This window comes from Salvia miltiorrhiza, chromosome 8 (assembly GCF_028751815.1).
Source record: "Salvia miltiorrhiza cultivar Shanhuang (shh) chromosome 8, IMPLAD_Smil_shh, whole genome shotgun sequence".
In the NCBI taxonomy this organism is placed as follows: domain Eukaryota; kingdom Viridiplantae; phylum Streptophyta; class Magnoliopsida; order Lamiales; family Lamiaceae; genus Salvia; species Salvia miltiorrhiza.
This window is the reverse complement of record NC_080394.1, coordinates 13,556,682-13,582,086: the sequence shown is the minus strand read 5'-3', so window position 1 is coordinate 13,582,086 and position 25,405 is coordinate 13,556,682. Positions and strand designations below refer to the sequence as shown.

General features: G+C 33.1%; 3 protein-coding genes across 3 annotated transcripts; all 3 read right to left on the bottom strand.

Annotated features, from left to right (window-relative positions):
• Nucleotides 1–5,431: 5,431 nt before the first annotated feature.
• LOC131001180 (zinc finger protein GIS2) lies at nucleotides 5,432–9,208 on the bottom strand. Its single transcript, XM_057927493.1, has 4 exons — nucleotides 8,798–9,208; nucleotides 7,181–7,379; nucleotides 6,797–6,889; nucleotides 5,432–6,266 (listed from the first exon to the last, which is right to left on the bottom strand). The coding sequence occupies exons 2-4, from the start codon at nucleotides 7,303–7,305 to the stop codon at nucleotides 5,708–5,710; spliced, it is 777 nt and encodes a 258-aa protein (XP_057783476.1). The 5' UTR covers nucleotides 7,306–7,379; nucleotides 8,798–9,208; the 3' UTR covers nucleotides 5,432–5,707.
• Nucleotides 9,209–14,566: 5,358 nt separating this feature from the next.
• Nucleotides 14,567–16,661, bottom strand: LOC131001179 (glycerol-3-phosphate acyltransferase RAM2-like). The gene is made up of 2 exons (XM_057927492.1): nucleotides 15,973–16,661; nucleotides 14,567–15,585 (listed from the first exon to the last, which is right to left on the bottom strand). The coding sequence occupies exons 1-2, from the start codon at nucleotides 16,588–16,590 to the stop codon at nucleotides 14,707–14,709; spliced, it is 1,497 nt and encodes a 498-aa protein (XP_057783475.1). The 5' UTR covers nucleotides 16,591–16,661; the 3' UTR covers nucleotides 14,567–14,706.
• Nucleotides 16,662–23,119: 6,458 nt separating this feature from the next.
• Nucleotides 23,120–24,335, bottom strand: LOC131001178 (ethylene-responsive transcription factor 1B-like). The gene has a single exon (XM_057927491.1). The coding sequence runs from the start codon at nucleotides 23,921–23,923 to the stop codon at nucleotides 23,303–23,305; it is 621 nt and encodes a 206-aa protein (XP_057783474.1). The 5' UTR covers nucleotides 23,924–24,335; the 3' UTR covers nucleotides 23,120–23,302.
• Between the last annotated feature and the right edge of the window lie 1,070 nt (nucleotides 24,336–25,405).

The window sequence follows — 25,405 nt, the reverse complement described above, 5'->3', positions numbered from 1 at the left end:
CTCAAACTTCTCTCCTAAAGCAGGATAAACAACACATTGGCCAGCACCATCCTTCCTTCTTTCAACAATATTCCTAATGGCAGGACATATTCTATCTTCACATTGTCGAAATTTATCATATTTTCCCACCTGCCTAACCATCAAGCTAGTTCTAATCTCTTCAAGCATATGAATGATATGCTTACCTCTTGCTGCAAGGATGTAGCCATTGAATGTCTCGCTGATATTGTTGTCAATGGAATCACTGCAAACTTGTGTAGAGATGAAGGCTTTGCAAAACCTTTTGTAGTCTCTTGCCATGAAATCATCAAATGCAGCCTGATTTTCTCTCTTAAGATCTTGGACTGCCAACTTGAAGTCAGCATCATTGGTGCACCTAGCAGCCTTCCAAAACAAGTTCTTCAGTGTAATCCCTTTGTGCAGCTTCTTCCTGTTCATATATACATGCCTCGCACAATTTCTGTGCTCAGCACGAGGTGCAATAGAATGCACTGCATTCTCAAGTCCCTATAATAAAAAAGCTTAACATTAGTGTCATATCATGTATAATGAACTGAAATTTCAACTACAATATCAAGTTCTTACCTTTTGCTAGTCAGATATAAAGCTCCAACCTGCACCATCTCCAACTTCAAGATCCTCACACAACAGCTTGAAAAACCATGTCCAACATGCTTCGTTCTCTATTTCAACTACAGCCCATGCCACAGGAAACATTTGATTGTTTCCATCATTTCCTGTGGCACATAACAAGATTCCTCCCAAATATGTCTTGAGGAAACACCCATCTAACCCCACAACTGGCCTACAGCTCCTCCTGAACCCCATTCTTAAAGAAGAAAACCCAATATACAGCCCTTTGAACACATTACCCTCTTTCAAAATCAACTCAAATCTACCCTCAACATCTACTCTTTGAAGCTCAGCAAGATACCTTCTAATACTCCCATAGTGTACATCCACAGATCCCCTCACCAGTTCCTGAGCCTTCCTCTTAGCTTTATACAACCTATCTCTAGTCACCTCGGTCTTGAATCTCACCAAAATGTCATCTCTCAACTCCTTTATGCTCATATCATACCTTACCCTAAACACATTTAGGTACCTTTGTGCAATCCAGTTGCTTGAAATCATCTTGTTCTTTGTTTGTCTGTTACATGTATGATCACCATCATATTTTGTAATGATAAAGATTTTTTCTTTCCTCCAAAGACTACCTAACACCCTCCATGGACAAGGAGGAGTACACTTAGCTAGGCAACACTTTTTACTAACCTTTCTAAAGTGAATAAACCTTCCTGTTTCTATGGCCATAATGGTCAATGCACTCCTACATTGAAGACCATCTTCAAATTGCATACCTAGTACTAGCTGAAGGTCAGCATGCACACACTTAGGATCATAGATAATCCTCTTCTTCCTGTGCCTCTCACCCTCTTCATCCTCATCAGTTTCAGATGATTGAACAACATCATCACTTCCCTCATATTCAGAAACCTTGTCTACTCCAGTGTCAAAGTCTTCTATGGCCTCTGCAGTATCAGCAAGATTAACTCTTGATTGGATGAATTCCTCATCTGATATGTAATCTAAGTTATCTATGCTTACATCAGAGTCCACACATCCCTCAACTTCTGGAATCCATTCAGTATCATCAGAGTCCACATTATCCCCTGCCTCAGCCTCAACCTCAGCCTCAGCCTCTTCATCCACTGCCCCTGCCTCAACCTCATTATCCACAGCACCGCCATCATTATCAACTACCCCTGCCCCAGCCTCATCTACCCTGCCCAACACATCAACTTCTGTAAGCTGATCTAATGTCAAAGACCCTTCCACATAAATGAATAACACCCTCAATTTATGATGCAACATATCTAACATTGCCATCACTTCCCTATCTCCATTTATGTCCATGTACACATCAGTCTCTGGGATTCTATACGTTATTCTACTCCATTTGTGTATCCCCAAGCTCTTAATCTCATGCTCTAAGTCAAAGTAGCCAAACTTATCTGAATCTAGGGGCATCCTAAGATTAAACCCACCTCCACTATGCAAATATCTACCATTTGGTTTTGTCACAAACTTGCCACCCCAACTGATATTAATGGCGAATTTTGTACTGCAAAATAAACAAATGAAAAAACAATAAACAACTGACACCAACAATAAACTAATGGCGCACAATACAAAGATATTATACATTGCACAAACCAACACTTCGAAAATGACAAGTCCTACCACCCACAATAAACTATACATACACAAAACCCTATACTCTACCACATGCACTGACATTTCTAGTAAAGTTAAGAGATGACCTACCACTGAGGCGCCATTGAAAGCACCAAATCCAGGGAATGCGACAAAGATTTGCGGATGTTGTAGGGCCAGCAACAGTCGAAGTCAATGGTGATTCAATGAAGGGGGGACCAGATGAAGAAAAAGGTGAAATGCAGTGGTGAAAATTTCCAACTGTTGGGGATTAACCCTAATTATCGAGTAATATTACCGCCCAAATGAAACGACGTCGTTTAGTACTACACAAAACGACGTCGTTTCATTAATCGTCACTTATTAAAAAAAAATTACCATGTCATTGCCATGTAGGCTTTAATATGCTATGTCATAAAAAAATTGGACACGTAAGCGGAATTCTTCGCCGGATGCAAAACGCGATCGGGTGTTTAGTTGTGATATACTGTGGCTGAAATTCTGTACGTGATGCAAAACACGAGAACCCTAATAGTTACAGGATTTATGGGCATTAACCCCTTTTTTTAACGTTAACAATTATTCCGCGAAAAGGTCATTGAAAATTAATATGAAATAATTCAAAATAAAAAGATTGAAACAAACGATTTTTTAAGTGTAAAATTTATAGTTTCGATCATCAAAGACTTATAGTAAACGATTAACACAAAATCTTGGGTACACCTGGGTGTACCGTACAACCGGGTTGACCCGTATCCATAATAGTGTTATTTATATGGGTTGGGTCAGGATATGGATTCAAATCAGGATATGGGTCAAAATTTTAGTGAAGATATAACCCGGTTGTACGGTACACCCGGGTGTACCCAAGATCACCTCAACGATTAAAAGTAGATAGCAATTCTCAAATGATCATCACTATTCACTAATTTAAACTAGACCGTGACCGTAAATTCTAAATGATAACCGTAAATATATTAGTATGCATACACTTCACTAAAAACTATATGACAAACAGGCTAGTTTTACTTTCTCACGGTATAAAATTGAAGCATGCCAAAGTATTACTCCCTCCGTCCCATGAAGCAAGATCAAATTTTCTTTTTGGTCTGTCCCACAAAACAAGACCAGTTTCTAAAAATGGCAAAAAAAATACTCTTTATTCATTTTTTCACCTACCACACTTAACACATAAAATATCAATTTCTTAATTTCCGTGCCAAAAAGAACTAGGTCTTGCTTCATGAGACGGAGGGAGTATATATATAATTGTTGTTTCCAACAGGAAGGAAAAATTAGTCATAAAATACGAAACGTTTTTTTTTTTTTTTTTTTTTTGACGAGCACATATTTTAATAAATGTTAGAAATTCTCAGATATACTTTGTCTACATTTTTACAAAACTTTAACTATACAGGAAATTTATTTGTTTATTCATGTATAAATAGCTAGGAGGATGACAAAAGAGAAATTATATTATTTTCCTTAAATGTAAGGTAGATAAAAAGGGGACCATTATTATTATTATTATTTTGTGTGGTTAATGTCTTCATCGTCACAATATGGAAAAAATTGCTGGCCTGTATGTTAATGCATGTGAGTAGAGAGAAAATATAGCGGGAATCAAGTAATTATTTTTCTGATTCTAAATTAATAACTATTGTTGTCACTATTATTATAAATATCATGAGTTATATAATAGGTCTCTCAACTGATATTTAAAATTGAAAATTGACTGAAAAAATATCATGTACTATTTGACAATTAACCTTTACGAAATTTTTGTAGAAGTTCAGTTATTTTTCGTGTAATATTCCTCCAAGTTTTTATATATTGAATTTTAAAGTTACAGTAAAACATCTATAAATTAATAGTTTTTGGGACCTAAAAAGTATAGTATTAATTTAGAGATGTATTAATTTAAAAATTGTAATTTTAGATAAAATCATATGTAAACAAACAAATGGTGGATAATGTTTCAATGTATTTTAAATTAAATAGATTCATGCATGTTTATTTAAATAAATTCATATTTTATCAATTAATTACATTTAATTAAATATTTTCACGCATCTATCAATTCATTGTTTATATTTAAATATTCTCATGCATCTACAAATTGAATGTAATAACTAATTAAATATATTCATGTATGATACTGATACATAATGGAATTACTATATAAATCTCAATATGGAAAAAAGTTTAAAATCATAAATTCTAACTGTGGAATTACTGATTTCCACGAATAAAATAAAAAAAAAACCGTTACTCCTAATAAATTATTAATTTATTGATATATTAATATCTATCTAAATTAATAAAATTCTTAAATCTCAATGCTATTAATCTATAGCAATTTTTTAAGTAGTTATACGTTTTCAATTACTAATACATGGACTGTATGTATATTATCAATGAATTTTGCCAAACTTATTTCAAAGAGTTTATAAGATGTTTCAATAGCTTATAAATTATTAAAATGTTTAAATAATTAAACTATATGCTAGAGAGTGAATTGTGAGGTAACGAGAGAAAATTATAGAGAATTAAAATTAGAATAATATATGATGAAAATAACAAATCACAATTACTGTATTTTTGTAAATAAGTATTGCTTATAAGATAATGAGAAAAAAATTAAAGTAGAAGAACTTATGTTTTAGAAAGCTTATTATAAGTTCTTAAGAGTTTCTTTTTACAGCTTATAAGTTCTAAATACTTTGAAGAAAATTGTAAGCTATTTTAAAGAACTTATAATCTCAGCCAAACACCCTCTAAATTGTGTACATAACATTTACATATATTACGTGAAATATAATCCCCTAAAAAAATTGAAATACTCCACACACACAAAAGATCGTAAACAAGGATAAAATCAGATTAACAATAGAATTTCCCAAGCATCAAATGTGCAGAATAATAGAGCAATCAAATTATCACTATGGTAGTAGTAATCCGTAAAACTTTGATTTTACTACGTTTTAAGAGAACACACAATCCTTGCCAACCCACTCGATTTCAAACTATTCCTATCAACCTATTCATTTAAAGTCAATCGAACTAATTTTTTGGACTGGGACATTCTGGCCCTAACCCTCCCTTATTCCGATACCTTTGGGCCAACCTGTCGATTTCGAACTAAATTGACATCTACACACACACACATACAAGAGAGAGAGAGAGCATCATCATCATCATCATCATTAAGACATGAAAACCAACACTAACACACCTTCCGCCATAAAATCCAAACATACTACAAGAAACAAACAAATCCAGGTAGTTTATAAGTAAAATGCTTATAGCTGTTAAAAGGCACTACATTTAACCTGGTCTATTAAGGTGAACAAATACACTAATCGAGTTAAATAGAAAAGATTAATCGAGTGCAACATCAACCTCACTCAAACAGAAACAAGAAGAAAGAAAGGACGAGGGGATCACCGCTCTCTAGCAACTTGTGAAAATTGAGTAAATAATTGTATCCCTAGTACCTTCTGGGAAATCGGTCCATGAACCTCCCGGACGGGCATTCGAATGCCAGGTGCCCTCTTCCACCGCAGTTGTGGCATATGGTGATTGCCATGCAATCTCTACTCATATGCCCCATCTGTTGGCAGTTCCGACAAACTATGTCCCGGAATCCACCTCCTCCTCCTCCACCCATACCTCCACCACCACGAACTCCACCACCCCTCTCTTCGAGCATATTGGCCTTGGGGCAGTCTCTAGCTAAATGCCCAGATATATTGCACATATTGCAGACAGGCTCGTTCTGACAATCACGTGCAAGATGACCTGTTTTCCTACAGTTCTTGCAGGCCTTGTCATTGGTACAATCAGCTGCCATGTGTCCTTGCTTGAAGCAATTATTGCACAACCTCAAGTCACCAGGGGGCAACTGAGGAGCTGAGCAGTCTCTGGCACGGTGTCCTGCCTTCCCACAGGTGTGGCAGATTCCCTCATTTGGGCAATTTCCGGCCATGTGGCCAGGCTCCCGACAGTTCCAGCACAGAGATTTTGTTGTGCATTCTGATGCAATGTGCCTGATGCAAGTTTCACATAGAAAATGTTAAAATCCAAACCAGGAGGACACTTCTCATACCAAAGGCTAGATAACTTTCAGGTAGCACTAAATAATTTATATGTAATATTAAGGGACCTAAAAAAGACTAATGAGTAAAATATTCAAGGACAGACAAAAATTTGCATATAAATTTTAGATAGGCATCCTTAGAACACTGGACAAGGAGAAATGCTAATAGATTAAGTTGTGATGACAATAAGCAAATTTTAAGTGACAACCCACTATGTCATGACATAACCAAACAAACTAGGGCATTGATGGAATACAACACACGGGACATAAAGCTTACCAACTTTCATGTTCTATGCAGTAGACTGAGCCATAAATTAGTATAAAAATTTGGAATTTAGTGAAATGTACGCAGCATCAGTTGAGTAAGTAGCTCCTAATTTGTTTAAAATATGTTGGCCATTAAACGGTTTGGTTGTTTATGGTCAGAACATAGTTAATTGGATGAACCAGCTTAATATCCATATCAAAGATACTCACCCAGGAAGACCACAGTTGTGACAAATGGCCACATTGGGGCATTCTCTAGCGTAGTGCCCAGGCCTTTTGCAGTTTTTGCACAAACTATTCTGACTGCAGAGAACACACCAAAACATTTTAGAAAGTCGCACTAAAATATCTTCCAATATTGATCCAGAGAAAGTAGATTACAAAGAAAAATATGAAGAAACAACACAACTAAAAGGGAACATAGGATCAATGATAAATTCGATAAAAAATAATCGGACACACAGCCGCTACTAGAAACAGCATCACATCCACTTTCCTTCCACAACCCTTACATGGACTATCTCTTCCTTCCCGAACCAAATATGAGCAGTGATGGAAAGTCACAAACATACAAAAGAATGAAGACCAAATAACCTGAAGCCCCGCCTTGATTCCCGTCTATATGGTGCATCACGATAAGAATAGCGTTGAGTTCGGATCTTACGATCCATCGGACTCCTGCTTCTGCTCCTGCTTCGGCTCCTGTTGTCTAAGCTCATTTTCAAAACTATTGAGCCAACAAACCAACACCTACAAGCAAAGTATCACCACCACCACAGCTCCTGCCTCCTCCCTGTCCACCACAACCACACACCCAACACCAAGTCAATGACCCCCATATATTCTTTACTCATTCCTTCATGATTCAAACACCAGATTCCACACAAGTACAATTCTCAACACGCAATGCCACCATACATCAATTACAGCCAGCACCGGTTACATTCTCAATATGAATGTGCTGTGTCATCTGCTATACCGGGAGCATCTCTAACTAACATGTCAGAGCAAGAGAAAAGTTCAAAGCATCCTCACTTGAAGACATATCAGCCAACAATTTTAAATACATGAAGTGCATATTCTTTTCTATTACATTACTTCCCAAGCACCCTATATCTGGGAGTAATCAAGGGTAAGAATAGAAGATAAAAGAAGGAAGGAAAAACCAAAATGAAGGAATGGTGCAGATGATCCCAACACCTGTTCATTTTTTACAGGATGAATAAAATAAGACACCAAACTCCTCGTGCACCCATCTCTCAAATACAATAGACAATTCTTTCTTCTTTTCTTCCATTTTTCTCCATCTTACCTAAACTACAGAAGCCTTGAATCTCCACCCCCACAATTTAAAAGAAGGGGCAGGGAGAAAAGTTTATCACAGTGATCATGTTATTATGGTTATATTTTAAAAGAAATCTAGTAACATCAGGAGCGAATGTTGACATCGATGATGGACACTAAGCAATAATTTGAGTTCCTGAACTTTAAGTAAAAACACGTGGAGTGGACATTGCAAGACTTAAGGCCAGAGCAGCACAGTTTAACATGAAACAACAATGGGTTTTGTGACAAATCAAATAAATGAATACTAACTTATCTTCAAATTAAATGCTGATGCACTGTGATTGGAATTAATTGTCAATCTGTTACAGGTTTCTTCAAGTTAAATTTCAGGTGTGTATTCATTGTTAGTTTGTCATGATAGGATATATGTTAGAATACACCACATTCCAGATCTAGGTAAAGCTTTATCACAAGCTTCTGATCAATCAGTACCTCATTTATATTTTCTATCATCTGTAAACGTGACGCATTTAAGCAGAACCCTAGGTGACAAATAGAAGGCACCATAAAGTATATGAAATCAGCAAGCCAACACCCAAGACTAATCAAATCTAAAACCCTAACTGTTTCCGTAGAGGCCTATTCAATAAAAACGCCATAAATCAGCAAAAACTCCATCATAAATCTGAAACCCTAACTCTGCTTCTAGGATCAATTAACCATCACCGAACGTAAAGGACAACACAAATCAGACTGTACAAATAACAAAAAAAAAACAGAAGATGAAAAAATTCAGGGAAAAAAAAAACACGACATTTCCATCGGATAAAATCTGTAATTCCAGATCGAAATCAGACCATTCTCAGATGTAAACCGATTGAAGATTTTGCGATACAACTAGGGCACGAGGAGAAAGAGACAAACCTGCTGCGGCGCAAGTTAGAACGGTGGATGACGAGGCGGAGTAATTGAACGTAGATTTGAGGCGGAAAGAGCTCACGGGGAAGAAAAACTAGCTCACGGTTGACGAATCGAAACCATTTTTCTTCTGCTGCTGCTGCGGCGATGAAATGAGCGAGGGTTTACAATCGGCTGCGAAACCCTAAATTTTATACCTCAACTGAAGGAAGATGTTGAGGCGGCTTATGGTTTTATTGCCGAAAATTGGGCCTCAACATTTTTATTTTCTCAAATGGCACATCAACGGGATTTGAAACCCAACTAAAATATTATGAAAAAATGTGGGATGGTATTTAACGAAAATAATTAAATTGGGGTGGGTTATGCTTTGCTACTTTGGTCCCAATTTCTTATTTTAAAATATCATGTTCGTTCAATTTTGATGTGATGTAGAAAAAAATCTTAAATTATAAATGTTGTTTATTTTCTTGAATTCTGATTATCTATTTGAATCTAGATATTGAGAGAGTCTTGGAAATCAAAGCATATGTACAAAAGATGGTCTAAAATCGAACATTCATTTAATCAGTCGGCATTAGACTTTCGATGTGGATAAAATAAATATGATTTTAATTAATAAATTAAAAATACTAGAAGCTTATACGTATACTCTCTCCGTCCCACTAAAAGTGACATATATATTTTATTTTGAGCCGTCCCACTATAAGTGGTCTGTTTCCATAAATGGAAAAATTTGACCTTTAAAAAAATATAGACTCTACCACTTTTAATTAATTTATATTTTGTCTTAATTTTTGTGCCGAAAAGTTTTGAGCCACTTATAGTGAGATGGATGGAGTATATAATACTACAAAATTTTAGTTTATCTTTATTTTCATTTTTAATCAATTAAATGCAATTTATAGTTTTCTTATTCATATACATGTTCTTAATTTAATAATATATGTTAAGTAAATGTGGGGGAGGGGATGGCCAAAAGAATCTGTTTGTTGCTTCATTTTTCTGCAACTGCTTTGCAAGTATAGTGTTTGGAATTGGACCTTTGGTGATGAAATTCGTGATTCAATATATTCCAAGTTTATTTTTAGTTAAATGAAAAAATAAGAAGAATTTGAAACTTGGATTTAGCATAGCAGAAGTGATTACTGATATTTACGCATTGTACTGATAAATGCAAAGATTCAACATTTTTTGTCGTGTTAACGAAAGAAAATTATGTTAAAGAAAATTTTGTCGTGTCAACATTTTTTGTCGTGTTAACGAAAGAAAATTATGTTAAAGTAATATATATATATATATATATATATATATATATTATAAAATATGTCGCATGTATCTCAATAATTAAGAATATTGTTGATATTGGAAAAGTGATATGAGATATTTTTAATGTTTGTTAATGGTAATTTAATTATTACTTTTTGTAGTTGGTAAATTTTAATCAAATATAAAATTCAGAATCCCTGATAGTTTCTTTGTACTCTCCAAATACATGATGGGCATGTTTGTTTGCCAGGAAAGTAATGTGAATTGGGATTGTTATTCCCAGGAAAATGATTCCGTGGAAAATGAATCCTAATAGATTCATTTTCCAGTGTTTGGAAATACCAAAAATATTTATTAGTATTCTGAATTTGTATCATTAAATAAATATAATTAATCAATATATATAAGAATTAAATTGTAATTTAATCTTTATAATAAATTTCTTTATAATTTTTAAATTTTTTTTAGTAACAACAAAGTACATTATTAAGGTTATTTATAATTCTAAAATTAAATTCAAATTTTCTTACGTAATAATAATAATAATAATAATAATAAAGTGTGATTCATAGCTCTAAAATTTAATCAAGATTTGTTTATAATAATAATAATAAAATTAAGATTTTCTTAATAAAGTATGATCATAGTTCTAAGAATTAAATTATAATTTGCTTAAAATATTATTATTATTATTATTATTATTATTATTAATTTAATTCATAGTTATGAGAATTAAATTATTATTTGCTTAAAATAAATTATGAACTAATTAATCAATTAAATGATGATGATGATGATGATGATGATGATGATGATGATGATGATGATAATAATAATAATAATAATAATAATAATAATAATAATAATAATAATAATAATAATAATAATAATAATAATAATAATATAAAGTTGATACATAGTTACGAGAATTACATTATAATTTGCGTAAAATAAATTATGAAGTAATTAAATAATAATAATAATAATAATAATAATAATAATAATAATAATAATATAAAGTTGATACATAGTTACGATAATTACATTATAATTTGCTTAAAATAAATTATGAACTAATTAAATAATAATAATAATAATAATAATAATAATAATAATAATAATAATAATAATAATAATAATAATAATAATAGAAACATTAAATTCCAACTAAATAAAAATTATAATTTACATTTTATTATAAAATAATACAAATAAATAAGAATCCTGAGAATGAGGAAAAAGAATACCTAAGAAAAGGTAGGGAATAAGAATCCTGGAAAGTTGCACTACTTTCCTTGTTTTCAGGATTCTTATTATTTTCCTTGACTCATAAAAATTTAACCAAACACAGGAATTTAATATTTTGGAATCACATTACTTTCCCAAGCCAGAATCCGTGCCAAACAAACATGCTCGATAAGTAATATATCAGGAATCTTATTCCCATAAATCACATTCTCAAAAGTCATGTTCCTCACAACATTACTTTCCTACCAAACAAATAGGCCCTAAATGCTTCTACTATTTTGTTGTAAATTTAGTCATGAGAAAAAGTTAATTGGGCTTTACATTCTAGTGATGGGCCTTTATACTATCCTTGGTACAAGATATTAACCGGAAGTGTGGTATTTATTCATGTCATTCTCCCCTTTTGTACAAGAGATTCCGATTATCTACTAAGGTTGTGTTTATTTTGGAGGATTAATCTTGATAGATAAAAATAATGATGTTATTTTTTTTTTTAATTTGATGGATTGAAACTTTGGGATATCCTAAATGCTCTTTGATTATTTCTATCATTCAAGTTAGTTTTGTCCGATTCTTATCCCATGAAAATTGTGGAATTGGAAAAATCTTACTCTTGAAGATAAAAATATTCAATCATGCAAAGTAAACGCCCCTTACTGTAGTATTTGATAGTATAAGTTTTTTTTTTTTGCATATGAAGAATACTACTACATCTTTTGTCCCCTAGAGTTTTATGTTTGTTTCATTACGCCTCGCCCCTGAACTTTTGATCCGGTATTAGTAAGTCCTACATATGTTATCTTATTTTATTAAGCTCTTGTGCTATAAAGCTAAAATAAGTTTTTTACTAGAAGTATAAGGACCTGATTCGTAAAACAAAAATTGGATGTTCAAGGATAAATCAGAAGAAAAAAGGTTATAACTTATAAGGGCGTAATGAAATAAAACTTGAAAGTTCGAGGGCAAAAATGTCAACAAACTAGTGTTAGCTATTTCTTTTAGGGAACCACAGTGGATTTGTTAATCATTTTTTTCTATGGAACTCTTGGAGCTTCCGTAGCCTAACGTTGGCCTCTGGCATTTTACTTGCTGAGTGCTCTGGGGAAAAAACAATCGATTGAGGATGTAATTTTTTGGTGTTCAATGATCGTTGGCTATGTATGATTACATATATTTTCTCAAAAATTAATAAGTTGCTTAATTTGGGGTTGATGATGGAACAGACTTTGATCTGGCTCTTCACTGATTGCTTAGTACTAATCTCATTAATGTAAACATTGAGGGTGCGTTTATTTTTATGGATAAATTTATCATGAAAAGAAGATGAATAACAAAAATTTATACCTTTAAATATCTTATTTATTTTCTCACATTTAGGAGGTGGTTCGTTTCGTCTCCATTTGCAAGCTTTGCCTTCAAATGATTTCACGCCGTGCTGAAAAGAGGATGAGGTTTGGTAGGTTTGCTTGTGTCTTGTAGTTTGTTAGTTTATCTACGTCACCTTTTTACTTGATACGTGTATATATGTATGAATGTGTAATAATGAGACACTGGTTGATGTTTTATTTATATTGGGGTGTGCCTAATCCCTCACCCCCTTGGGTGTGTTGTAAAAAAAAAAAAATCTCTTGTCCAATACTTTTATGAGCAAGCAAATAAGCAATTGTAAAATGGAATGCTATGGTGATTTATGAATAGCCGTCTACGCCCAACAAAATCCAAGTCCTCATTTTTTTTTTCTATATTTTTTTTCATTGTGAATATTTAAGGCAATATTATATCACAATTATTAAGACAATAGTGTATGTAAAAACAATAATTATATGAAACAAGAATGAAAGTAAGCATGATATTATCATATGAGACAAATCTTTTTATAGCCATGTTTCATAAATATGTAAGTTATATAGCCCTACTTTTTAATATATAAGTTACATAACCTTTTTATGTTGAAAGTACTATTATACCCTTATTTATTTATTTCTCACAAAATAGAAATTCAAACAATCCTCTCTTCTCTCTCTCAATTGAATTTCACGGTTTTTTCAAAAGAAAAGGAAGAACAGCGAGTCAGCGACTGTGCAACATCTTCACCACCCGTCGTCGCTGCCGCCGCCTCAGCTCCGCCGTCGCCGTCGAAGCCCAGCCAAGCCCGCCGTCACGACCTCCTCCTTCTTTCTTCATGCCGCGATTTCTGCCCCGCCGATTTCAAGTAGCGCGATTTCTTCACGCCGACGTCTGCCCCGTCGTCGCGTGCTGGACGCCGTCAGCCCCCGACCCGACGCGAGCCCACTCAAAGCCCAGCTATAGATTATAAAACATTTCCTTATATATGGATAACCAAATCTTAATCCACTTATGAAAAAACATTTCCTTTCTCTCTTCTTTGGTGAGTTCTCCTTCATCGTTGAGAATGAAGTTTAAGTCAAAATCACAATTCGCCGGTAGATTGAGGTCGGAGTTTAAGGTATTCTTTTGCTAATTATTTATAACCATTAAAAATCTGTCCCCACCTATAGATTATAAAAGCATATCTTGATGACCAAAAACAGCCTATAAGGCTGTCTATTTCCAAGGATTATAGACTTAAAGTGCGGTCAATTAATTATCCACGTTAACTTAAATAATTATGTATTCATTAATTGTCTTGGTAGACATCGATTGAGGTTTTCATGCATGTTAATAAATATGAATACGATATATAGGTTGCATATCTTATTTCAAGGTTTTTTCCCATTGAATTTTCGTTAAAAAGATTTTAATGAGGCTCAGCCTTAATTAGCGGAGTCAGATGATTTTTTAGGACAATAATTTATGTTGATTTGGAAATTAGGACAAAAACTTTCAGACTTGTAAAAATAGGACATTATTTTTTTTAAGAGTAAAATAGGACACTAATTAATAAGCGTCGTAAAAATAGGACATTTCTCGACCAAGAATTGGCCGAGAGATGTCCTGCGGGTGCAACACTTATTAATTAGTGTCCTATTTTACTCTAAAAAAAATTAGTGTCCTATTTTTACAAGTCCAAAAGTTTTTGTCCTAATTTCCAAATCAACCTAAGTTACTGTCCTAAAAAACCCTCGAACTCTTAATTAGCGTCTCTGTGCTTTCAAGGGTTTGCTAGGTTTTATTTTTCATTTTTCTCATTTTATATAATTTTTATTTCAACAATATTTTTATTAATGAAATTATTCATGTGTAAATTCTCATTGAATCCTTATATATATAGACATGCGTATAACACCAATTTCAATATGATCATGAAAATACAGTACTCTTTATTTATAATGAAGTACAAAACATATAGCAGAACAAATTAATTGTTTAGGGCATAGTTATCTTGTTAGGTGTAATTGAGCGTAGTTGATGAATTTTGACAGATGAGAAAATAGCAATCAAGCAATAACCTTGGATGCAGATTTGGTCTGGACGAGGCCATCCGTTCCTGCCAACACTCGATACTTATCTTTCCTTGTAAGAGTGGTGCGAGTATAGCTCAACGTGTTGGCGATCATTTCTTGAACGTTATTGGCGACGTCGAAGCTCGATTTTCCGGCCTTGCAAGTCCGGTCGGGTGGCAACATATTCAAAAACGTGACTTCATATGCGGGAAAAGGGTTCATGTAGTAGAAGAAAGGGTCGAGCCATTTATGGCCTCGCGCCGTGGAGCCGTGAAACATACCCGTCTTTATTGAGATGGCCACCGGCACAATGCGATCAGTGAGCTCCGCAAACAATGCCGAGAATCTAAGCAAATAGGGCTCCCGGCACGTGGTGCCCTCGGGGCACATCACCAAGAATTTCCCTTGATCCAAGATCTGCTGGATCAACCGGGCGTCCGTGGCGCGGTCGCGCGTGAGCCTTGAGGTCTTGATCGGGGATATGATCTCGGTGAAGCGCGCGACGGAGTAGGAGACGGTGGTGGTCATGCGGCGGAGGCCGCCGGAGACCATGGCCGCGTCAATGACGGTGCGGTGGTTGCACACGAAGACCGCGCCCTTGCCGCCGGAGAAATGCTTGGGAGCTCCTCTGATTGTCACCGAGCAGCCTAACAGAATCATGTAGCGGTGACCTATTGAAATGGGGACTGTAGAAACTAAGAAGACACGTAGAATTGATAAAATAATCCCAAATGGGAGCCATAGAGTGATTAGTAGAGCCCGGGATAGTGTTGGTTTCTGGACGAGCCGACCGTCGTGGAAAATCACGGGCTTTGGCAGCGTCTCCGCTCTCACGGGCCGGGTTCCAGGCCTTGCCGGCACCATGTATTTCTCCTGCATTCATTGAAAAAGGAAATCATCAAGCATAACTAGCTAATTCTAATTTTTGATGAAACTAGGAGAAAGAATATACGTTGTACGTGTATCGAATGTTATTTTATTTGATAATTTATTATTTTAGAAAATTAATTAATTCATTATTTTTATTAGATAATTTATTGGATGAATATATTTATTTATAAGCCTTATCAATAGCTATAGATATATATCACATAGATTTAGTATAATATTTAATGAATTAATATATATTCTTATAAATATATAACATGTAAAATAATCTTAAAATAAAAACTATGTAATAGAGGTAAAATAGACAATTCACATGTTGTGCCTAAGGCTCCTTTATATTAATATAGATATAAATGTATTTAACTTGAAAACCTTGCACAATTTGAGGAAAGGAATATCTGTATCCCTATCTCCCATTCCAACATGAGGCATTTCTTGATCCCCAAAAGCCTTCCTAAGAGCAACAGCCTTGTTCTCCCCAACAAGCACGCCGGGGGCGGCCACGAGACCGGTGGCGACGCCCTTAAACGACGAGATCTCGGTGCCTAAAACGACGTCGACATCCAAATAGCTGTTCAAGAAAGGCTCAACCATGATCCTTGGGTTGGCAGTGAGCACACATTTCCTCCCACACGACGAGAAAACGCGCCACGTCTCCGGGTGCAAGTCATCGGAGTAATGCTTGGGAAGAACGGCCCTCGCCGCCGACTTGATCGAAGACACCTTCACCCCTGCAAACGTGGCGAATATGAGCACCTTAATGCCCGCAGATTCTGATACGAAGTAGTAGAGTAGGCCGGCAAACGGAGCCGCCAAGAGCAGCAGCAGCAGACGCAGGATCCCTCCCACGTCAAACGCAATCAACGCGAAATAAGCGAAGGAGCTGCGGCCCACCAGCAACGTTCCGTCCATATCGGAAACCACGGTGTGATTTTGTCGATTGTTGGAGTCGCATTCGTAGATTGTTGGGATTTTGTCCCTACTAGTCATTGTTTGAGACTTTGTGTTTTACCACAATTATTTGGTTACAAACTTACATATTACAACATACTCATATATATGCATAGGCCAATGTGCAGTTGTACCAAAGATGACGAAGATTGGGTTTATCTAAACTTCTTTTTGTCCTAATTTAATAATTGGATAGCGCGGCTGCGCCGGAAATCCAGCTCATTCTCATATTGCAATTTTTTTTGTTTTTGATAAATTTACAATATTAAATAAAGAAATTAAATGGTCGCGCCACAGGAGACTCGAATCCAAGACCTTTGGCATTAGACATTAACCCCTTACCGCTTGGCCAATACACGTACACCTCAAATTGCAATTTTAATATCATGAAAATGATTCATTCATTTTCCAGCGTTTGGAAATACCAAAAATAATTTTTAGGATACTGAATTTGTATCATTATATACATAAGAATTAAATTGTAATTTAATTTTTATAATAAATTTCTCTAATTAATTTTTTTAGTAACAACAAAGTGCATTATTAAGGTTAATTATATGATTTATAATTCTAAAATTAAATTCAAATTTTCTTACATAATAATAATAATAATAATAATAATAATAATAATAATAATAATAATAATAATAATAATAATAATAATAATGTACAACATAAAGTATGATTTATAGTTTAAAAAGAAATAAATTAAGAATTTCTTAAAGTAATTAAGAAATAATAATAATAATAATAATAATAATAATAATAATAATAATAATAATAATAATAATAATAATAATAATATAAAGTTGATTCGTAGTTATGAGAATTAAATTATAATTTGCTTAAAATAAATTATGAACTAATTAATAATAATAATAATAATAATAATAATAATAATAATAATAATAATAATAATAATAATAATAATAATAATAATAATAATAATAATAATAATAATAATAATAATAATAATAATAATAATAATAATAATAATAAACATTAAATACCTTCTAAATAAAAATTATATACATTTTATAAAATAATACAAATAAGTAAGAATCCTGAGAATGAGGAAAAAGAATACCTAGGAAAAGCTAGGGAATAAGGATCCGGAAAAGTTGCACTACTTTCCTTGTTTTCAGGATTCTTATTAGAGGTGAGCAAAAAATCCAAAACCGAATAACCGAACCGATCCAAACTGAAATTTTAAAATATGATTTAATTTTTCGATTTTTCGGTTCGGTTCGGTTTATTTTTTCATAAAAATTAAGTTTTTCGGTTCGGATTTTTTTAAACCGAACAAAACCGAAAATCGAATTATATTTATATTATATAAATATATATTTAATATATATATATATATATGTATGTATAATATTTTAATTATGATTTTCTAATATCTAACTTATTGTTTAACCCTAATAATAATATTTATATGTTCTTGAAATGAATGATGGATAATGATAAAATATATAATATAATTTTGAGTATTTTTTTAATTATATAAAAAAAACGATTTTTTGGTTTTTTTTTTTCGGATTAATTCGGTTATTCGGTTCGGTTTTAATTTTAAAAATTTCGGTTAATTCAGTTTGATCTATTCGGTTAATTCGGTTTGGTTCGATTTTTTTTTCAAAACCGAATATAAATTTAGTTTGGTAAAACCGAACCAAATAACCGAATGTTCACCCCTACATATTACTTTCCTTGGCTGATAAAAATTTAACCAAACACATAAATCAGATTACTTTCCCAAGCCAGAATCCGTGTCAAACAAACGGGCCCTAAACGTTATTTAGGATCTATAATGGGAAACTTATAGTTTAATTGCAAAAATAACTGGAAGCAAGTAGCTGGCTACGTAACACCTCAAACCTAACCATGTAATTAAATTAGTTTAAATCTTTACATAATATATTTAATACACAGCTAACTTAAGTTTGGAATTGATGATGCACTTAATTTTTTCGACTCATCGACCGGAAATTAAAGAATATAGCAGCCTAACCTAGACTTCGTAGCCATTTAGTGTATCATTGTTTTTTGAGAAAAAAACATGCATTGTTTCTTTTCAAAACGGAAGAAATAAATTTAATCAACCAAATCCTCTAAACCAATTTCCCTGAGTTTATCAGGAAAGTCAATAGTCCAACAACCGAACCGCGAAGAATTCCTAGCAAACTAAGCAAGAAAAGGAACAGCTTTATTCGCCATACGAAACATATATGAGAAACACAAATTAAAAATATTCTACCTCGCAACCACTGGTGGATCTACATAAGAATAAGGGGGTGCAAAAAAGAAGATAGTATTCCCTCCGTTCCATTATAAATGTCTCATTTTCTATAATTGAATGTCCCATTATAATTGTCTCATTCTTTTTTTGGCAATATATTATCTCTCTAATTTCTATACCTAATATTTAAATAATTTCCACCAATCAACTTTATCTACTTTCAACACATTTCTTAATTTCGTACCCAAAAGTTATGGGACATTTGTAATAGGACGGAGGGAGTAGTATATATATATATATATATATATATATATATATATATATATATTAATGATCTTTACAATTTATGAAGTATTCAAATAAAAATAAGTGCCTAAAACAAAAAAGATAACACTAACGAATGTTAAACGTGGTGATGCTCACATAAGGAGCTCATATAAAGTATGCAGCATAACATATTTCTCTCTCTCTCTCTCTCTCTCTCTCTCTCTCTATATATATATATATATATATATATATAGGGGGCGGTTATTCAATAAACCACCCTTATTTTAAGAATTACGAACCAGCAAAAATGCATGAATTTTATGTATAACACGCATGAATAAACTGTATAAAGGCATGAATTGCGAAAAATAATTTTTTGCTACATTTGGGATTCGAACTCAGGACCATGAATTTATCCAACAAAGTGATGAATCAACCGTAGATCTTGATGATCTAAGGGCTGAAAATGGTTCCTAATTTATATTTTAAGAAGCATTCTTATTTTAATAAAAACACTCTTAAGTGTATAAAATATAAATGATTTTCAGCCTTTAGATCATCAAGATCTACGGTTGATTCGTAACCCTTTTGGATGAATTCGTGGTCCTGGGTTCGAATCCCAAAGGTAGCAAAAATTTATTTTTCACAATTCGTAACCATGTTGGATGAATTCGTAACCCTGTTGGATAAAATTCGTACATTAAAAAACGTTTATATTTATATTTTAAGAAGTGTTTTTACTGTAGCCATCCCCTATATATATATATATATATATATATATATATATATATATATATATATATATATATATAAGGTTAGGTTCTAGTGAGATTGCTATTTTTTGTGAGATGTGAGACTAATGAATAAGTCAATATATAGTAAATAAAGCAGTATACAGTGTTGAATAATGATATTCAAAAAATTAGTAAAATTTTCGGTTGCTTCAGGATTTAAACCTGGATAAATTGTTTCCCCCTTCAAATAAATATCAGTTATAGGATACATTAAATCAACACCTACAAATCAATCTAAGATCCCACAATATATGAGAGATCTCATTGGAACCATTCCCTATATATATATAGCGAGTGAGATTTAATCTTACAAAATCGTATGTAAATGTATGAATTCTATGAAGATTACGTATGAACTCGTTGCATAAATGTCTGAATTATGAAAATTAAAATATTTATGGAATTCGAACTCAGAACCATGAATTCATTTAATAAAATGATGAAACAACCATAGATCTTGATGATCCACGAGCTGAAAATGGTTCATATTTAATATTTTAAGAGGTATTTATTTTAAGAGCTGAAAATGAATCAACAATAGTGTTGGTTGTTAATTCGAATTATAAAGCTTGAATTCACAACCAGCACTATTTCTAGTTGTGAAATCAATATTTCAAACTCAAATTCACAACCAACACTAGTAATTCACTTGAGAATTGTAGTTCAAAAACTCTAATTCACAACTAAAAAGTTAGAGGAAAATTTTTAAATTTTTTATGCGGAGGATAAAATGATAAATGTATTTGTAAGTATTTTTATTTTAATGGATAATTTTTATTTTAACTGTTTTAAAATGATCATTTCAGAGTCCAATTGTGAGCCTAACTGAGCAAATAGGGGTGAGCTGAGAAGAAGAGAGAGAATTAAAATTTAATGCATTTATTTAAATGGGCCTATTATTTTTGGTCCTACATTCTAATTTATGTTGAACTGCTTAATTAATTTTTGTTGGGCTCTATTTAAGTTAATTACTTAGTTTATTTATGATTTAGAGAATAAATAACTCACATAATAAATATATTATGCTTTCTTTATTTTTGTGCAAGAAGTATTTTTTAAAAAATAAAAATTGTGTTAAATTCAAGTTGATTTTCGGTGCCCTTAGGCGAGCAATTTGTTTCAAAAGTTGAAAACTCGGGCTTCGTGTATCAAGATTAAGTAAACTTTACTATATACTTTGAATTAAGACTAGTATTACAAGACCTATTAAAATTAGATCATTTTGTAGGTCTTGTTTATCGCTGGGGAGTTGCTTACCCAAGACATGTTCCCATATTTATCTTCCACACTTGACTTATCAAGATGGACTTTATTTTACAAAAGTATATCTTGAGTTATATAAGCTCTGATATTTCATGAAATGCAAATTGTTTATTCAGTATAAATATTTTGTGCCCTCTATCCTGTGTAATGCTTGTATTTTATATCGATCGAGGCTCTCGCTTGACTTAACATGTTAGATTAATGAGAATTTTATATACAAGGTTAGTGACTCGATGGGTTGATCACGATCGCACACTAACAAGCAGGCGCAATAAGGGTGCTTGTCTAAATGTGTTCCGAAGTACATCCTGAGATCATCCAAGAGGTGAAAAGAATCCGATAGTGGCATGAGGTCTGGGACCATAGCAGCGAGTAACAATAGAACGTTAAATGGGTACGGTATTTATAAGAGAAAATACATTTTTTATATGCTTAGAAGTGGATTTTTATTTTAAATCATTCTAATTTAATTTTGCTTGATTCTTATTCCATGAAAATAATGAAATTTAAAATATCCTACTTTTGAAAATAAAATTACTCAATCCTACGTATAATCAATCATGCAAAATAAATTCAACCTAACTACTTTATTTCAGCACCTCTGAATTTGGTGAAATGTACAGAGCTATAAATAATTATTCGGAAGTCAGGCCCATAAAAAGATGGTTATATACTTAGCCTAAGACCTCACACTTTAGTTTAGGCCTATATATGTTGAGCCCATTTACATTTACTTACAAATTTGTAAGTGCATTCCATCATTTTGAGGATCCAATAATATTAGGAGTAGTTAATTAGGTTTAAAAAAAATTATTTAGTTATAATAAACTCATAATTTAATCAATTAAAAAATTAAAATATTATATTCGCAAAGTGAATTAGAAAAAAATAATACTAGTTTTTTACACTAAAACTATGTGTGATCACAAATTACTTTAGAAGTTCACTTTCGGAGAAACCTTTGACCATAACTAAACATTCTATAATTACTTCTTTCGTTCTTTATTAAGTATCTAATTTTAATATTTTTTTTCTCTGATAAGTGTTTCATTTAAATATTTAAGAATATAATTATGACATTTTCCCTATTTTATCTTTTTATAATATAGTAATTAGTTAGACATATGCATTTATTATGATAATTAATAAGGTTACAAATGTAAATTTTTTATTTTATTAATATGTGTAATTTGATGGCCAGAAGCACTTAATAAAAAAATGAAATGAGTAATTGTTTAGTTGGTAGGACACTTTCTCCTAGATAAGAGGGGACACAAAAAACTCATCAACAAAAGGGTGCAATGCAATCATCTAATTGCTGTTACAAAATAAGTTGAGGAATTTTTCTGGAATTTTGGTGTTAATCAGCCGGCAAGAATTATAGTATATGTAATGTAACAATTGAGAGAGGATGTTGACAACCAAAAGTGTTGGAAATTCAAATTCAATTGAACGCAGACAACCAAATTAAATGTACCTATGACCCACTCCAACTTTAAGCTATGGCTGTGATGACCCCCAATTAATTGATTCCTCGTATATTGTATCTGCTGAAATTTCAGCAAATTAAACGTCATGATTTAGATGCTAAAGTATTCTTCTGCTAATTATTTATAGTAACCATTAAAAATCTGTCCCCACCTATATATAGATTATATATAAAAAGCATATCCTGATGATCAGAAACAGCTTATAAGGCTGTCTATTTTCAAAGATTATAGACTTAAAGTGCGGTCAATTAATTATCCATATTAAATTAAATATTATTATGTCTTCATTAATTGTCATCGAAGGAGGTTTTCATGCATGTTAATAAAAATGAATATGAAAGGATGCGTATCTTATTTCAAAAAATATTTTTCTTTTTTCTTTTGGCATGAGACCCTCAAATTTTTTTAAAAATACGAACCCAATCAAAGCTATATTAATATTGTTTTCTTTATTAATCACGTTTTCGTGTTCTTTTAATTTAAGATAATATCCAGCTTCATAAGACTCCCATGCAAAAACACTAAATATTTCACACACTATATATAAGATAAAGATTTCATCCACGCACAAAAAGAAGTTCCTAAGAAAAAGAAAATTAGTGGTAAGAAAAAGGAAAAAAAAAAAAAAAAAAAAGGCGCCCCTATTATATTATGGATATGGACAAAATATTTAGAAAAAAGTAGTTGGCTTTTGAGTTTCACCAAGAAGTAGCTTCTACACTGGAACTACTTGTCATCAAAAGCTCCTCCAAATAATCAGCCCCCAAATCCTCAAACACCACCACATTCTCCACCTTCACGACCTCCCTCTTCTTCCCTCCGCCACCTCGCCGCCGCATAGAGTGCTTCCTCTTCAAGGCCATGACCGGCGACCCCTCCCCCTCCATGCACCACCTCATCTCCCGCAGCGACTCCCGCACCCTCTCCACCGGGAAGTTGAGCACCGCCGTCTGCCCCCGCATCGCGAACGCCGCCTGATCGTACGCCATCGCCGCCGCCTCCGCCGTCTCGAACGTCCCCAGCCACACCCTCACGCCGTTCCGCGTCGAGTCCCTTATCTCCGCCGCGAACTTCCCCCACGGCCGCCGCCTCACGCCGCGGTACGCCGCCGGCTTGACCGCCTGCGACGAGTTCACCTCGTCGTTGGCTTGCAGCAGGTGGCGCCGCCCTTCCTCCACGACGTCGTATAGAAGCATTTCCTCGGAATCGTTCTCGTTGAAGGGGAGCCATGATTCCGATGAAATCAACGACGAATTGTCTGAAGACAAATCAGTGCTCAATGATTGAAAAACAGTGGCATCAAATGCTTTCTCCTTCATTTCTATTGTTGTGCTACAAATTCGTAAATTGATAATTTGTGTTTGTGTGTCTATTCTTTTGGGGAAGTCTATAAGTTCTTTATATATATGTCGTATTGATAAGGGAGAGGAATGTTCAAAAGAGTAACATTTTGTGGGTGAAAGGGAATATATTATTATTGTTAAAAATGAGAGTGTCACAATGGTTAAGGGAGGATGTTTTTGATTTCATGAATTCTAGTAGGGATTTAAATAATTGTAGGAGGAGCAAGAGGGATATATCACACGTGAGTCAAAGGTTGCCACGCAGCCAAGTCAGACAAGATGCCCATTAAATTTTTAACATGAATCCTTGTTCTTAAGGGTATAAAAAATAATTGTGTAAATATCTATTTCGAGCTTAGTATACTATATAAGGCCAGATAAACACTAAATAAACTTATGATGTGACCTCTTTTTAAATACCCAAAGTCGTGTTGTAATTAAACATTTGTTAAAAGACATTTGGATTTTATTCGAGTACGTTTTTCTTGCAGATTTGTGGCAAAGATTTTGGATTTGAATGTGATGATCAAATTAGATTGATCTTTGCCAACACGATTTTGGATGGTGAAAAACTAGATCAAGCTTAAATTTTAAAACGAAGTGAATTTGTTGGGTGATAATAAAAAAGACGTGCATATTTGGACTAGAAAATTAAATTCATTTACACAAAATGATTAATGCGTAAATTAAATGCATGTTGTGTTCCGGATCACAAGTAGCACAATATTTGATCCTTTTTAAATAACACTGCCTACTATATTGTTTTATGTGAAGTGTAAGTTTCAATCAAGCAAATACCGTTAAAAAATTGAGAACTTCCCTCGTCAAGTAGTAGTATCTTTTATGTAATTCAATTTTTTATTTTATTTAATTAATATTTCTAAACGCTTACGCCATCACCATTGTCTGATATGCTTCTTGCCTTCTTGGATGTTTCCTGGCCGTTGTCTTGATTACGTACGTTGCATGCTTCACATCTAACCATTTTGTCATTTTCAGATTTTTATTTAAATTTACGTTTCTTTACTATTAATATTTACTTAAATACTGGATGTGGTATGTGATGCGATCAACTTCTTTGTTCGTGAACATGTGTCAGCTCATCATGTAATCACGTTCAATACTTTCAAGGTATGTTACTAGGATTATAATACTAATCTTCACTGCATTTATTCCATTTGTTGTTTCAATAGTACAACAAGTAGTTTTGGTATAAATAAATTTATTTGAAAAGTCGATTACCTATTTTTGTCATGACACCAAAATCAGACACTACTTGATTTTTTTTTTCTTTTTCCAATTAAAATATAAACATCATACACATGACTAGCACGCTGGGCACAAGAAATTATTCTCAAAGTCTTAATTGAATAACGCATAAGATAATTATATTTCCTTGAATGCAAAATAAGCCCTTGAGATAGCAGTGTATCACACTTCTCATTTTATGTTTTATTT

Bases quoted from the DNA above. Each gene is read 5' to 3' on its own strand.
- LOC131001180 (XM_057927493.1), bottom strand. From the start codon at position 7,305: ATGAGCTTAGACAACAGGAGCCGAAGCAGGAGCAGAAGCAGGAGTCCG. The intron at 6,890-7,180 runs GTTATTTGGTCT...TGTTCTCTGCAG, and splicing joins GAATCAAGGCGGGGCTTCAG to TCAGAATAGTTTGTGCAAAA. The intron at 6,267-6,796 runs GTGAGTATCTTT...AACTTGCATCAG, and splicing joins CACAACTGTGGTCTTCCTGG to GCACATTGCATCAGAATGCA.
- LOC131001179 (XM_057927492.1), bottom strand. From the start codon at position 16,590: ATGACTAGTAGGGACAAAATCCCAACAATCTACGAATGCGACTCCAAC. The intron at 15,586-15,972 runs GTTTTCAAGTTA...CAATGAATGCAG, and splicing joins CTTTCCTCAAATTGTGCAAG to GAGAAATACATGGTGCCGGC.
- LOC131001178 (XM_057927491.1), bottom strand. From the start codon at position 23,923: ATGAAGGAGAAAGCATTTGATGCCACTGTTTTTCAATCATTGAGCACT.